The sequence below is a fragment of the Pteropus alecto genome, unplaced genomic scaffold (assembly GCF_000325575.1).
Source record: "Pteropus alecto unplaced genomic scaffold, ASM32557v1 scaffold125, whole genome shotgun sequence".
Classification (NCBI taxonomy): Eukaryota; Metazoa; Chordata; class Mammalia; order Chiroptera; family Pteropodidae; genus Pteropus; species Pteropus alecto.
In genome coordinates, this window is record NW_006436888.1 from 8904803 (window position 1) to 8918740 (window position 13938).

At 57.7% G+C, this 13938-nt stretch overlaps 1 protein-coding gene across 1 annotated transcript in view; it reads left to right on the forward strand.

Moving 5' to 3' along the window:
- Positions 1-13938, forward strand: part of NPHP4 (nephrocystin 4) — a 95568-nt gene that overhangs the window by 13077 nt on the left and 68553 nt on the right. The window contains exons 4-7 of the mRNA XM_025048588.1: positions 4642-4814; positions 5732-5796; positions 8257-8412; positions 13667-13803. Coding sequence (XP_024904356.1) covers positions 4642-4814; positions 5732-5796; positions 8257-8412; positions 13667-13803 — 531 coding nt within the window. The remainder of the gene's footprint in view (positions 1-4641; positions 4815-5731; positions 5797-8256; positions 8413-13666; positions 13804-13938) is intronic.

Sequence of the window (13938 nt, forward strand, 5' to 3'; positions counted from 1 at the left end):
GTGTTTTCCGGGCTTTACCGATCGGCGGTGGCTCGGGGGTGGTCTGGTTTCAGGTCGCCGCTGCCAGCAGCGGGGCGCCTCGTTCAGATTCTGTGTGTCTGTCCAGCTAAACGGGGCTTAATGAATCATCCTCGTGTGCTTGGGTTTTATCGAGTTGTAGTGTCGTCTGCAGCCCTGAAAGAAGATGCTGTTTCATTACGTTGCAACCTAGGTCCTGAGGAAAGTCTTTGAAAAACGAAGTCTTGCCTTGAACCTGAGCCGGGGGTGTTTCTGTCAGGGATGAGGCCCGGCCCAGGCTCACAGTCCCGGGCCTCAGACCCCTGGCCTGCGGGTGGCGCCCTGCTGACCGGCCTGGGCCTCTTGGCTCAGAGCCAGTCCTTCGCTGGTGGACAGGGACTGCCTTTCCCTCCCGCCTGGCGGTCCAGTTCATCCGGCCTCTCAAAAAGGATCTTTTAAACAGTATCTGGGAGGCCAAAGCCCCGTGCAGCTTCTATATTTTCTTCCAGAGATGGACGTAAATTTCCTGTAAGTTCTCTCCTTAGCTGAGTGCGCTCAGGCTTCTGGGGACAGGCTCGTTTTCCCTGAGACGAGGCGGGGGTTCCTGACAGCTCTGAGCAGATGGCCAGGACCAGACCGGGCTCAGTGCTCTGGGGCTCCCCCAGCCCGGGTGTTGCTGGGTGACGGGCAGGCGGGTCACGGGTAACTGGGTCGCTTCTACTTCCCACAGCTGACTCGCATGTCCTTCCGTGTCAGGGAGAGCACTGTGATGTCCCCTAGTCACAACGGAACACGGTGGACTCCGGGGAGCCCGCCAGACGCCGCCAGCAGCCCTGGCCTCAGCCCCTAGGGCACACTGCCTCTCACGGCCTTGTGCTGCCAGGGGTTGGTCACACGAAGGCCGGAGTCGTCCGCTCGGCCGTGTCCCTCGCGCAGGGGCCTCTTTCCTCTCCAGCTCAGCGGGAGCCAGAAACAGGGCTTGATAGAAATGGTTTCTAGAAGGAGAAACACTTTCTCCATGATGCGTCCTGTGCTGGGACTTAGCAGTGTGTTGATTTCACTGCCTACCATTTGGGGACAATGGAAAGCTTTAAATCTGTCAGTTATACGTCGTCATGTGTTCATGGCAGTAAACCGGGGGACATTTTTGGTTCAGGTCGTAATTGGGTTTGCTTGCTTACTTCTCTGAGTGAGCTGAGGAGCTGTTCTTTGGACCGGAGCAGGACTGGCGTTGGCCTTAGCTGTAGGATTTGATATAAGATGGATATGGGCTAATGTCCTGCTCTGTCACGTATTCCTGTGGGATTTCAGGCGACATATTTAAACTCTTGACTCCAAATTGATGCATCTGTGCAGGAGGAACAAGAGTGTGCATCTCATAAGGGTCACGTGAGTATCAAATAGCATGTTTGTCCCAAACAGGCACCCAGTGAGCAGGAGGTGTTCATTCAGCAGATGTAGGTTGAGTGTTGGCCGGGCCAGGCTCTGTTGGTGAGCTGGACAGGGTGGACAAGGTGGGTGTGACTGTTTCAGCCCAGGTTGACGTTTACATTGTCACTCTAGGGCAGTCCTTCTCAGCCTTGTCGCACTGACATTCGGGCTGGACAGTCTCTCGGTGGGGGGCTGTCTCTGTGGCTGTGCTGTTCGCGTGGGTCACAGTGGGTGGCTGTGCTGTTCACGTGGGTCAGGGTGGGTGGCCGTGCTGTTCGCGTGGGTCAGGGTGAGTGGCCGTGCTGTTCGCGTGGGTCGGGGGGGTGGCCGTGCTGTTCGCGTGGGTCAGGGTGAGTGGCCGTGCTGTTTGCGTGGGTCGGGGAGGTGGCCGTGCTGTTCGCGTGAGTCAGGGTGGGTGGCCGTGCTGTTCGCGTGGGTCAGGGTGAGTGGCCGTGCTGTTCGCGTGGGTCGGGGGGGTGGCCGTGCTGTTCGCGTGGGTCAGGGTGGGTGGCTGTGCTGTTCGCTTGGGTCGGGCGGGGGGTGGCCGTGCTGTTCGCGTGGGTCAGGGAGGATGGCCGTGCTGTTCTCGTGGGTCAGGGTGGGCTCCCGGATGCATGGAAGCTTCTGACTTTGGAGTCAGATCTTGCATTCCCCAGAGGACAGTTTTGCTTCGTGGGGTTCACCGTGCTTGGAGCCTCGTATCCAAGAAACACCTCTGAGCCTCAGGTGGCAAGTTGAGCTGGCAGACAGAGGTGGCAGGAAGCATTTGTGAGATATTTGCTTTCCTGAAGATATTCTATTAAAAGTTTATTTTTAAAAAATTTTTCAGAAAGTGCCAGTTTAGCTTCTGCTCTTCTCTTCCCTGGCCTTGTCTTCTGCTTGGGACTGAAGAGCTACATGTCACTTGGGGGAGGTCCAGTGACAGTGCCGTTAGCAGTGTGTGGCTGTAGCCTCTTCATGGAGGCACACTGTCAGAGGCCCAATTTCATTTCTGTCATGTGGGTGAAGAATGGGAACTTGGCCCTGCAGCCAACGGTGTCCGTGTTTTGAAGATGAAGGCACTAAGACGGGGGCGTCTCAATGACGCGTTAATCTGTTGATCCTGTCAGGGCGGAAACTCACCCGGTGCAGATGAGCGAGGGGATGTGGGGTGAGCGAGAGCCCCACTCTCCTCTCAAGTGGCCTCCTCTTGCCGCTGATTTGATGGGCTTCACTCAAACTTCTGATCTTGCCGTTTCGGTGGATGGAAGGCTTTCCTCTCAGAGCAAGCCTCGTGGCCTTAATTAGCCGTCCTTAGGCTGAAGGGCTTGTTTGCAGGTTTCGCTCAGCTGAGCGCTGTGGATGTCTGGCCGAGCCCATGCGTGTGCTGTAAGGTGAGAATGGCGCCTGGAGACCAGGTGAGCCACCTGGGGACACTTGGCAGGTGACAGAGGATGGACGCTGCCGAGTCATGTTGTGTTTTCACGGCGCTCTTCCCGGCCTGGAAGGTCAGGAAGTGATGATTGGGAAAGAGCACGCATCCTGCTGGTCAGGGCGACACAGGGACAGCCACCCGACCTCCATATGCTGTCCCCGCTCCAGATGCTGCACTTCCAGTGGCCGACCCTCAGAGCGGAGTCTCTGGGGACAAACACCGATGGGCTCTGCTGTGCTTGTTTTGTCTCAGAATAGTTGTTTTCAGTGGTAAACGCAAGGGAGAGGCAAGAGCCATCAATTGTACTTGGGACATGCCAGAGCCGCGGGCCCCGCCGCCTGCAGGCAGAGCTCTTTGAGGGTGACTTCCAAACTGAGCGGCTCTCGTGGCTTCGCATCAGTTTCAAAGGTGCGTTTGACTTCTGGAAGGAAGGTGGCAAGTGTCCATAAACACGGAGTGTGCAGGTACAGCTAGAAGAGGCGTGATAGCGACAAACTCGACTGTACAGGGGTGCTTTTAAACTCTTCTCGAGTCTTGGAAACAAACATAATTTTCCCTTGCTCCAACCGCCTGTCAGCCGTAAGTGGTCATTATTTCATCATTTCGCAATAAAAGATAATAGAATAACGATTTATATCTCAAGGCTGATGTTTTAATGTGTCTCTCCGTTATCCTGGGCGGACAGTCTGTGATTATGGTAAATGTTTTCTCGGTGACACCATGGTAATGATTGTTAAGGGGATTATTCCGAGTTTAAATCCCCTGGCAGTAGCCCCACCTGGCCCTGCTGTACCTCCTTCTGCCTTGGCGGGGGGTGGGAGGGGGGATGGGGGGGGGGGGTGGTCTTTGTGCTCAGCTGGTGACCCTACAGCTGGCCTTTGCCTCTGGCACGGACTGGGTTCCAGGGACCACTCCGGGTCCAGAGCCCCAGCTGAGCTCCTTGTCGATTCACAGAGCCAGTCAGATCCTCAGTCCTTTTCCTCTGTGTCTATGACGTTTACTGGTTTTACATAAAAACAGCTGCACTGGGTCTCATGCGCTAGGACGGCAGCAGAGAAGGTGCCTTCCTTCCCGCGAGATGGATCGGGCTTCCTCCCCCGCGGGGAGCAGAGGGCTGCCGTTTGCATGTTAGGGAATGGGAAAGCTTTCAAGAGCAGTTTGACTATCATCTGCTTGGCTTGGGTCCCAAAAAATCTTGTAGGAAAATGATCTCGATGTAATTTTTGTCATAAAAAAATGTTAGTTGGGCTCTGAACTGGGGATAATTACCAGCACCTTAACAAGGGCAAGGATCTTGCCTAAGCAGTTAGTGCAGATGCAGCTTCTTAACAGCCACGGAAAACGGGTCAGAGTAGGTGATGGCAGGTCGTGGCTGATGTTTTGTACAGCGAGTGCTACGTAAAATGGCTCAACAGCTGTGTGCTCGCAGTGGCCTTGGCCTGTCTGGGTCTCATTCAGCCAGCGTCCCGCCTGGCGGGCGGGCGGGTGCATGGTCTCCCTGCCGCCTTCTCCAGAGGGCCCGCTGTCTGTTGGCGTTTTCTGTGGCTGGAAAGTTCCTAGAGCAGCAGCAAACGGTCTGATGTCCTGGGGGTTAGGCGCTCTGGGACGAGACGCTGTGACCGTGCCCGTCGTCTTCTCTGGCGCCCTGGGAGGCTCGCGTTCTCCACGCGGGCACGTTGGTGTTTCCGTGGCGATGGCCCAGGGGAGCAGGGGGCACGCGGCTCCATTCACCCTCGCTCCCTGCTCGGCACGATGGGAGTGTCCAGCCTGTCACATAATTTCTGGCTTCTATCCTGCAGCCCTTGTACTTTCACACGTCCTTAAACCACCCCAACGTCGTGGCCGTGGTGGAAGTGGTCGCCGAGGGCAGGAGGCGGGACGGCACCCTCCAGACCTTGTCGTGTGGCTTTGGAATCCTCCGGATCTTCAGCAGCAAACCAGAATCGCCCCGCTCTGCCTCCCAGGACAAGCGGTACCTGCCTGCGTCTCTCCATCCTCGGGCTTTGCTAGCATTTTTCTGCGTGGATTTAACCACTCATCCCTTGGCCATAATAGAAAACTTTCAGTCTGTCAGCTTATGTTGTTTGTAACAGTAAACCGGGGGGTATTTTTGGTTCAGGTTGTCATTGGGTTGGCTTACTTTTCGCTGTAAGCCGAGGAATGGTTCTTCGGGCTGGAGCGGGACCGGCGTTGGCCGTGGTGCAGGGTTTGCCGTAAGATGGCTGTGGCTAACGTCCTGCTCATGCATTCAGCAGATGTAGGTTGGGCGTCTGCTGTGAGCCAGGCTCTGTTTAGGAGCTGGGCACACAAGGTGGACAAGGCGGGTGTGACCATTTCAGCCCAGGTTGTCACTCTGGAGCAGTCCTTCTCAGCCTTGGTGCCACTGAGGATTTGGCCAGGCGGGTCTCTGTGGCGGGGGCCGTCCTGTGAGCGTGGGCTCTCTAGCAACACGCCTGGCCTCCACCCACTGGATGCTGGTGGCGGCATTTCCATAGTGACAGCAGAAAATGGCTCCAGATCCTACTGAGTCATTCCTGATGGAGAACCACTGCCCTAGGCACACGACCGTGGAAATTGCTCCAACATTGTCTTCTTTGGGGTACTTGAGAGCGTTCTAGATTTAGTCCCCTGGCCTTGCTTCTTGGCCTGGGTTCTCCGGCTGCATTAGGACGTGCTGTTGGCATGCGGGAGGCGCCGGGCCGAGAGCGCTGGGCGTGTGAGGAGCTGAGGCTCCCCAGCGGTCTGTCTCCGTGGAGGATGTGACTGAGTTCAGAAAGCGCCAGGAGCTGTGACAGGGCGTGGCCCACGCTTTCCTTGTCAGAGGAGGGGCTGGCGTTTACTGACCAAGGTGCCCGGGCTGACGAGCGTTCCCCCCTTCTTGTTTTGCAGGCTGAGGCTGTACCACGGCACCCCCCGAGCGCTGCTGCACCCGCTGCTCCAGGACCCCGTCGAACGTAAGAGACGGTGCTCGGCCATCCTCGGTGCCACCCGCACACCTGGCGCCTTTCCCGAGCTTTGTCCCCCGTACTCCTGCCTTGTGTCCTTCTCAGTGTACATTACCAGCTCAGCTCATTTATTTAATAGACTTGGCAAAATGTATTACGGGCTTGGGTTTTTGGCATAACTTGAGGGACTGAAACTCACTGGCCCAACAGGAGGGTGCTGCCCCGTGTGGCTGACCACGGGAGGGGCGCTGCCCTGTGGCAGCCGCCTGGTGGGAGGGCTGTGGCCTCCTTGCCTCGAGGGTGATAGCTTCACCCACGGGATGATGTAGTGGCTGTCCATCACTGGCCGCTGTGCCTTCCCGCTGTGCCTCACCACAGAATGACCTGCGGGGACACCACCACCTCGTGGCAGTGCTGCCTCCCTTCTCCCACAGGCCCAGGGGCCGGGGTGCGCGCCTCAGCAGCCGGAGTGCCCGTCGGGGGGATGCCAGCCAAGAGGGACGTGCATCCACGCTGGCCGCAGCCGAGTGGGGGATGGACAGGAGGGGCAGCTGGCGGAAGCAGGGGAGGGGCTGGCAGAGACCAGCATGGGGGGCTCGTGGGGGGCGTGGCTGGGCCAGGTGGTTGGAGGCGAGTCTGTTTGGGACGGTGGCTGCCATCTCCTCCGGATGCTGCCTGAATTCTGACGGGAATTGTGTATTTGCCACATGGTCTATGTTGAAAAGTCAAACCAACCCGTCCCCTCTACTCCTTGCTGAATTTCGATAGAGGAGCCATCAGTCAGACTCACTTTTATTGATAAAGAAGGGCTTTTAGATTTTCAGTTGCCCTTCGTCATTACTTTGTCAGCATCTTCTCTCCTGAGGGCCCTTTGGGATCAGGACCCTTTGCCAGCGCGTGGGGCCACCACGTGTGCTCACGCCTGTGATTCTTGGGCGCTGGGGGAGTGCCTGCTGGGGACCAGCCATGGGGCCAGGAGCTCGTCTCCTCGGTCGGCGGAGCCATAGCTTTACAGGTGTTTCTGTTGGGTGCTGTGTTCACGTGGTTCGGAATACACAAAGCGTAGAGAAGTATAAATAGGCTCAGCGAGGTCCCCTTTTCTCCGCTCCCCACCCTCACCTGCAGCCCAGGAGCGGAGACCTTTCTCTGACGTCCCGCGGGTCCTTCCAGGGTGTTTCGATGGGTATAGACGCGAATGTGGACGTCCCGTCCCATTTTCGCCCCCCTTGTACTTGTCCCAGACGTCCTCTATCCCCGTGACGACTCATCCTGGAGAAGGTTCGTGTCAGTGCATCGAAAGCATCCGTTTCACAGCCACGTGGCGTCTGGCGGACCCGCCGTGTGTGCGCCTCAGCCCCCACGGTGGGTGCTTGGGTGTTTCTGTGAGAACAAAGGCTTGCAAGCCTCGCTGCCCCGGACAGCTGTCTTTTGCAGGTGCAGGAGCGAATCTCGGTTGAGCTCCCGGGAGTGGGATTGCCGGGTCCCTGGGCCGCGCAGCCACGGTTCCGCCACACTCCTGTGTGCTGTCCACAGAGGTCCTGCCAGCTCGCTCTGAAGCCAGCCACGTGGGAAGTGCCTTTCAGGGCATTTCACATTTTAAAGTAGGCAGGTCCCACGTTTGGCATGGCGAGGCTTTAACAGCACAGCTCCCGCTGACGGCTTTCCCTAAGGAAGGTCACGGTTAGCTCTGCGATGCTGTGCCCTGTGCCTTGGGTGCCCAGGCCCTCTCGGCCGAGGAACTCAAGCCCAGGCAGGACCGGCCCCTTGGTGGGGGTGTGTAGAGGGCACGTCTGCGGTCCCTGTCAACCCCAGGGCCCCGTGATTCTGAGGCGCGCCCTTCCTGCGCCCCAGGCCCTGTGCAGGGACTGTCCCCTCCACCTTCCCCTCGCGGTGTGGCCGAGCCCCTCCCGGCTGGCGCTTGCTCCAGACCTTACCCTTCCCCAGTGCCGCGTCTGAACCTTTCTCAGGCTGCACATCCTGTTCTCTCGCGTGTCACGGGTGTGGCTTGTGTCTTAGCTGTTGCTCAGAAGGACACCCCCCGCCACCTGCCCTTGAGGCCTGGGCTCCGTCTTGGAGTCCCTGGCCCCCCAGTGCCTGGTCCTGCTGCTTGGTGGGGCTCCATGGGTGCAGGTGCTGAGACTGAGGGGCGGGCCTCTGGCCGGAGCGCCTTCCGGCCCCCTGATTACCGCCGAGAGGCGAGGAGGTGAGCGCTGGAGGTGTTGTTATGTTGTTACGTTTTTACTTACGTTGTTACGCTGCATCAAAGGCGGGCATCTCTGAGAGTTATTGAAGATTGATGTTTTTTTCACCTTTTGGCTGAACAAACAGAGTCATAATAATTCCCGTGTTTCTCTAGGAAAAAAATGTTTCCTGTTTCTGGTGTTTATGTCTCGGAGTCTCGATTTATTGACTAATTTGGCCAAAAGTGTCTTTGGCTTCCGCTGTCACATAAGGCGTTTTCTCCCCCAGAAAACAAACACATGACCCTCATCGAGAGCTGTAGCCTGCAGTGCACGCTGAGGCCGCACCCGGCCCTGGAGCCCGCCTTGCACCTCCTGCCTGAGAACCTCCTGGTGTCCGGTCTGCAGCCCGTGCCTGGCCTCCTCCCTGCTCACGGAGACACGGGTAAGGGCCGCTTCGCTTCTCCCTGCGCCGGGCGTCGGGCCGGTCACGGTCAGCCCTCAGGCGTGGGCTGCGGGGCGGGGCGGGGCCAGCAGCTATCGCGCTGAAGTCCCTTCCCCAGCAGTGTCTCGCAGGTCACTTCTGTCTTCTTCCCGCGGGGCGTGCTCTCGGGGGAAGGTGGTTGGTCTGTCTGTGGCCGTGGCCAGGACGTCCTGTCGCTGGATCTCCATGGTGGACCAGCCTAGCGGCTCGATCACTGTCGTTTTAACTGTGGTACAACAGGTGCCGTGTCAGATTTGCCGTCATCACCGCTTTTTAGCTTTGTGGCCACTGGCGTTCGGCGCATTCACACGGTGGTAGTTCAGGCGTCACCACCGTCCATCTCCCCGACCCTTCCGTCTTCCCCACTGGCACTGGGTCCCCGTTAAGCTCTAACCGCATTGCACCGCCCCGGCTCCTGGCCACATCCTTCACCTCTCTCCTCTGACCGTGGCTGTTCCAGCCCCTCATGGGGTCTCAGCACTTGTCCTTCTGTGACAGGCGCGTTTCACTGGTCACGCCACCCGCAGGATTCGTCCACGTGTCCGAATCGCCATCCTCTTTGAGGCTGAGTGACATCCGCTGTGTGGCTGGGCCGCATTTCCTTTATCCGTCTGTCCGTCAGTGCACACTGGGCCCCCTTTGGCTGTTAGTTTTGGAAACCGAAATTCGTGGGAGAGGTCCAGGGCTCCGTCTTGGTGTATCTTAGAAGGTGCTTCTCCGTGGAGGGTGGGTCAACCCCTCACAGCTGACATCACGGCAGGGGTGCGTGCGCACGTGTGTGTGAGTGCGCGTGTGTGTGTATGCTGCTCCTGGGTCCTGCAGATGGGCCGCACGACCTGGGCCCTGTGCTCTTTCTGGGTACTTCTGGAGGCTTTTTGTCTGGGTGTCTGGAGGAACCCAGGAGGAGGGACTGTCCCAGCCACCCTGGGCGCTGCCAGGCCCTCTCATCTCGATGGCGTGGCTCCCCGCCCCGCTCCAGCGGGAGCAGGTGTGGTGTGTCTGGCGTGGTTGTGTAGCCAGTGGAGGGGTGTGGGTCGCCGAGTGTTTGGCTCAGGCCCCGAAGAGGCCGAGCTCCGCTCCAGCACGGGGACTGCGTCGGTCGTGCTGGTCCATGCTGGGTGCAGACGGTGGCTGTCACGCGTTCCTGGCACGGGTCCGCGGGGCTTGGCACCGCCACGAGGTCGCTGTTTCTCCAGTGTCCCAGCACGAGGCATTTAGGTAAATTCACGGCTAGGAGCTCGTATCTGCCATGGGTCACCGAGCTTATTGCCCCAGAGCCCCTGTCGGAAGTCTCGTCACCCTCTGTAGTTGACCTGTGTCCTCCTGTGAGAGAGGAGGGGCTGGAGTCACAGGGAGACAGAGCGAGGCCTCCGGGTCATGGTGGGGACTGAGAATGTGAAGGCCCGTGGCCCCTGCCCCTGCCCCTGCCCCTTGCATGCACTGCGGCGAGGTGTGCCACGTGAAGACCGAGGTCACAGCTGCCTTACGTCAGCCTACGTCGGTCTTTCTGACCTGGGATCTGGGTGTTTAGACAGAATGTCCTTGGGGCTCGAGGTGTAGCCATCACTTTGTGACTTGTGGCAGTAGAGCTACAGATAACACATTAAAAGGCCGATGCTTGGCCTGGACCGCTGCCGCACCGTTCCTGGAAAGCGGGGTCCGAGGTGCAGGTGGCCCGTTCTTGGCTCCTAGTATCTGATGTCACACTGGCGACTCCAGGGCCGCGTCACAGAGCACAACTTTGGTTTAAAGAGGAACGATTCCAGCTCCTCATCCTTAGAATTCCTCTTTTCAACAGAGCTCTTGGCCCATTTGCCCCTGGTAGGCCCCGCTGGTGAGGAGCGGCCAGCCGCCGGCTCGTCACGCGGCAGCGGTGCCGGAATGTCGCAGAGACCGATGGCGATTTATGTTGTTGTCTGAAAACTAATGACCAGGGACTCGGAAGCGGAGGCTGAATGTGCTGTGGCGGGCGGGAGGGAGCCGGCTTGCTCTTCTGGGGAGCACGGACGGAGGGACACAGCTTCCCGTCACGTTCCGGTGACCATCGGAGAGGACAGCGAAAACCTGTCTTGCTCAGCCTCCGTGTGGGGTGCCACGTGGCGTGTGCCCTTTCCAGCCCCGCAGGCTGAGCTGCTCCCTGACGGGTGTCTGTACCCTCCGCCCTGGACCTAGGGCCTTTGTGACCCGCTCTGGTGAAGGTCCCTTTGCCAGATGGTGTTGGTGGCCCTGGAAGGGCCAGGGCCAGGGCTGGCCTGGCGTCTGGGTCAGGCCGTCTGCCGAATTCGTGGAGGGTTCGATTTGATTTTGGTGCTGTATTGGGTGCTAGACATTTGTTCATTTGTAAAATGCCACGATATAGGAGGATTGCGTGGTTTTTAATTGAAACTTTTGTTGAGGTCATTGTGGAGTCACTATGGCTTTAGTAAACGACGTAGAGAGATCCCGTGTGCCTTTGCCAGTGTCCCAGACACAGTGCAGCATCACGAGCAGGACACCGACATCCACTCAGCCACGGACCCTCTCACGTCCCCCAGTGTGCCTCTCCTCTGTGTGGGGATTGAGCCTTCAGAGTAGCTTTTGACTTGGGAGTGACCGGGAATGACGGTCCTTAACTCTGGTCACCTTGGCGGCAGCCCTTCCTCCTTGAGCAGCAGTTTAGAGGGAAGCTCAGAATTGTCCCATCTGGCAAAGGCCACTGATTCCCTGACACTTTCTGAAAACTGGGGCGTCCGTCCGGCCTCCCTCTCGTTCGTCCTCCGATCTTTTTTCGGTTCTGAGTGGCCCGGACGGCAAGCAGCACGTCACCACCCGGGTTGTCATGCCTGTGCTGCGGCTCACGAAGCCGTTTCTTGGGGGACGGGGCCTGCGCCTGGCTCAGGGGGACACAGCCTCCGGTCGGTCCCCTCGGGAGCTGCTCTCAGGCCCCTGCCTCGTGCTCTGCCTGTGTTTCGTATGCTGCGTGTGTGCAGGTGGACAGGGTCCCGGAAGGGCCCTCAGCCGGGCGGGCGGTGTCAGGGAGGTTCGGCCGCCTGGCCTGCCTGCGTGCAGCGGCCGACACTGTGGGGGCTGAGTGGTAAATCTGAGCCAGAAGCCCACTTTTGGGATGGACCCCACGTCTCCGAGCGGAGTCTGGAGCCAGGCTTCCTGATGGCCCAGGCCCACGTCTCATGGGCTGGTGGGCTCTGCTGGAAAGCGGGGCATCTGACCACACCTGAGGACGTTCCCGAGCCTGGCTGGCACCCACAGAAGCGTCTGCTTGGGGCTCGTAGGGGTGCACGGGAGCGGTGGGGTCTCTGGGGAGACCTGGTGAGAGCCGCGGCTCCATAGGTCCCGTCACTCAGGGGCTCTGGGTGGCTGTTCGTCCATCAAGCACTCACTGCCCCCTTCTCCCGTCCCCCAGCGCCTGGCACCCGCTGTTCTTTCTGTCTCGCAATTTGATTGCTCTAGGTAGATCTCACGTAAGTGGGATCTTCCAGCATCTGTCCTTTTGAGACGGGTCACTTCTCTCCGCATGATAGCCTCAGGTTTGTCACGGGTCAGGATGTCCTTCCTTTAGGCCCAGTGGCATCCCACAGTGTGGAGGCCCCACTCTGCTGCCCCGTCCCGTTGGTGGGCACTCCGGTTGTCTCCACCTTGTGGTGACTGTGGGTAATGCTGCTTGCCCTTCGATTCTGATTCATGAACAGGCCTGCTTTTTAAAAATACTGCTAAGGGAATTCATACGTTTTCTCAGAAACATCAAACCTAATACATGTCTGTGATGGGGAAGGTGTAGAAAACCATAAAGAAGGAAATAAAATAACCCGTGATCACTGCCTGCAGATAGGCATGTGTACACGTAAACACACATTTTAAAATAAAACTGGCATCAAATAGACAATTTCATGTTTTCCTTTTCACCTGTAACATGATTTTCCAGTCGTTACACAATCTTTGGTAAAGTTATTTTCGTCCTCATTTTATGTGGATGAACAGCTCCCTTGTTTTTGAACATTCGTTGTTTCTTATTTTTCTCTATCATAACGTTCCAGTGAATGCTTTGCTTATTTTGTTGGATAGGTTCAAAGAGTGGACTTACTGGAGCAGAAGGTGGATATGGATGTTTTGAACGGTGTTGATACCTGGGAAGGCAAAGACAAAAGGGTCTTTGATCTGACGTGTAGCTTCTGGCTGGACAGCGGAGAGTTCTGTTCACTGCAGTGTCTCCACCATTGAGTCTTATGTCACTTGTTTTTTTTTTAACTTTGGAATTGGCTTTTCAAATCTAAGCCCTTGTACCTAAATATTTAAACAATCATAAAAACTCAGGAAGAGACAGAGGACCAGAACCAGAACGAGTCCGGTGATGGGGACGTGAGGTCCCCATGGGGTTGCGTGTTCTCGGGACGAGGCTGGCTTTGCCCACTTCCTCCTGCGCTGGCCTCTGCTCTGGAGCCCGTGGAGAAGGCCTCTTGCAGCGAGAGTTTTCACGCGCCTGCTCTGTGCCGGGCACCAAGCTGGGTGCCAGGAGCCGTGGTCCCCTTCTGTCCTAATGGAGATCACGGTCCGGGATGCTTCTCGATCAGGACGGGGACTTTTGTGGCACAGACTATGTTTGTGCCTTAACATGCTCAGAGGATCCTGCATATTGCTGGCCCGTGGAGAAGGCCTCTTGCAGCGAGAGTTTTCACGCGCCTGCTCTGTGCCGGGCACCAAGCTGGGTGCCAGGAGCCGTGGTCCCCTTCTGTCCTAATGGAGATCACGGTCCGGGATGCTTCTCGATCAGGACGGGGACTTTTGTGGCATAGACTATGTTTGTGCCTTAACATGCTCAGAGGATCCTGCATATTTCCAGGTGCTTCAGCGTAAGCGTAATAAAGCGAGAAATGGCATCATCGGCCGTGTCCTTGCCAGAAAGGACGCGATAAAAGGGAGCCGAGCCCGAGGGAATGGTGTCACTCCGCGTTCTGCAGCCTGTGTTCTTTGGGTTGCCGATTATAAAATTCGTTCCTGGAGGAGGTTTGGGGTACAGTTTGGACCTCAAATGAAAGTTGTGTTTATTTAGTCAGTTTGGCATCTGGGCTTGGACTGAAGTGGCTTCTGACTTAGTGTCCTGTCTGCGTCGTGTGCCCGTGCTTCCTTCTCTGCTTGCGGGTCCCCTCACTGTGGCCTGGACCCTCCGGTGCTCCTGTGCTTGCGTTTCCACGGACGACCCACCTGAGCCCTCTCGTTTCAGGTGACGCCCTCCGAAAGCCCCGCCTTCAGAAGCCAGTCACGTGGTACTTGGACGATTTGTTCTTCACGCTGTATCCTTCCCTTGAGAAATTTGAGGAAGAGCTTCTGGAACTCCTTATTAGCGATCACTTCCGGGAGGTACTGTCTCACGTCCTGGAACTTAACCCGAGCAGTGGGGATGCCCACGGCAGGGCAGAGCCTCTGGCGCCCCTGACACGGCCCTGTCTTTTCCCTCCCAGAAGGCTAAAGAGGGATGCCCTAGCCTGTCGTCTT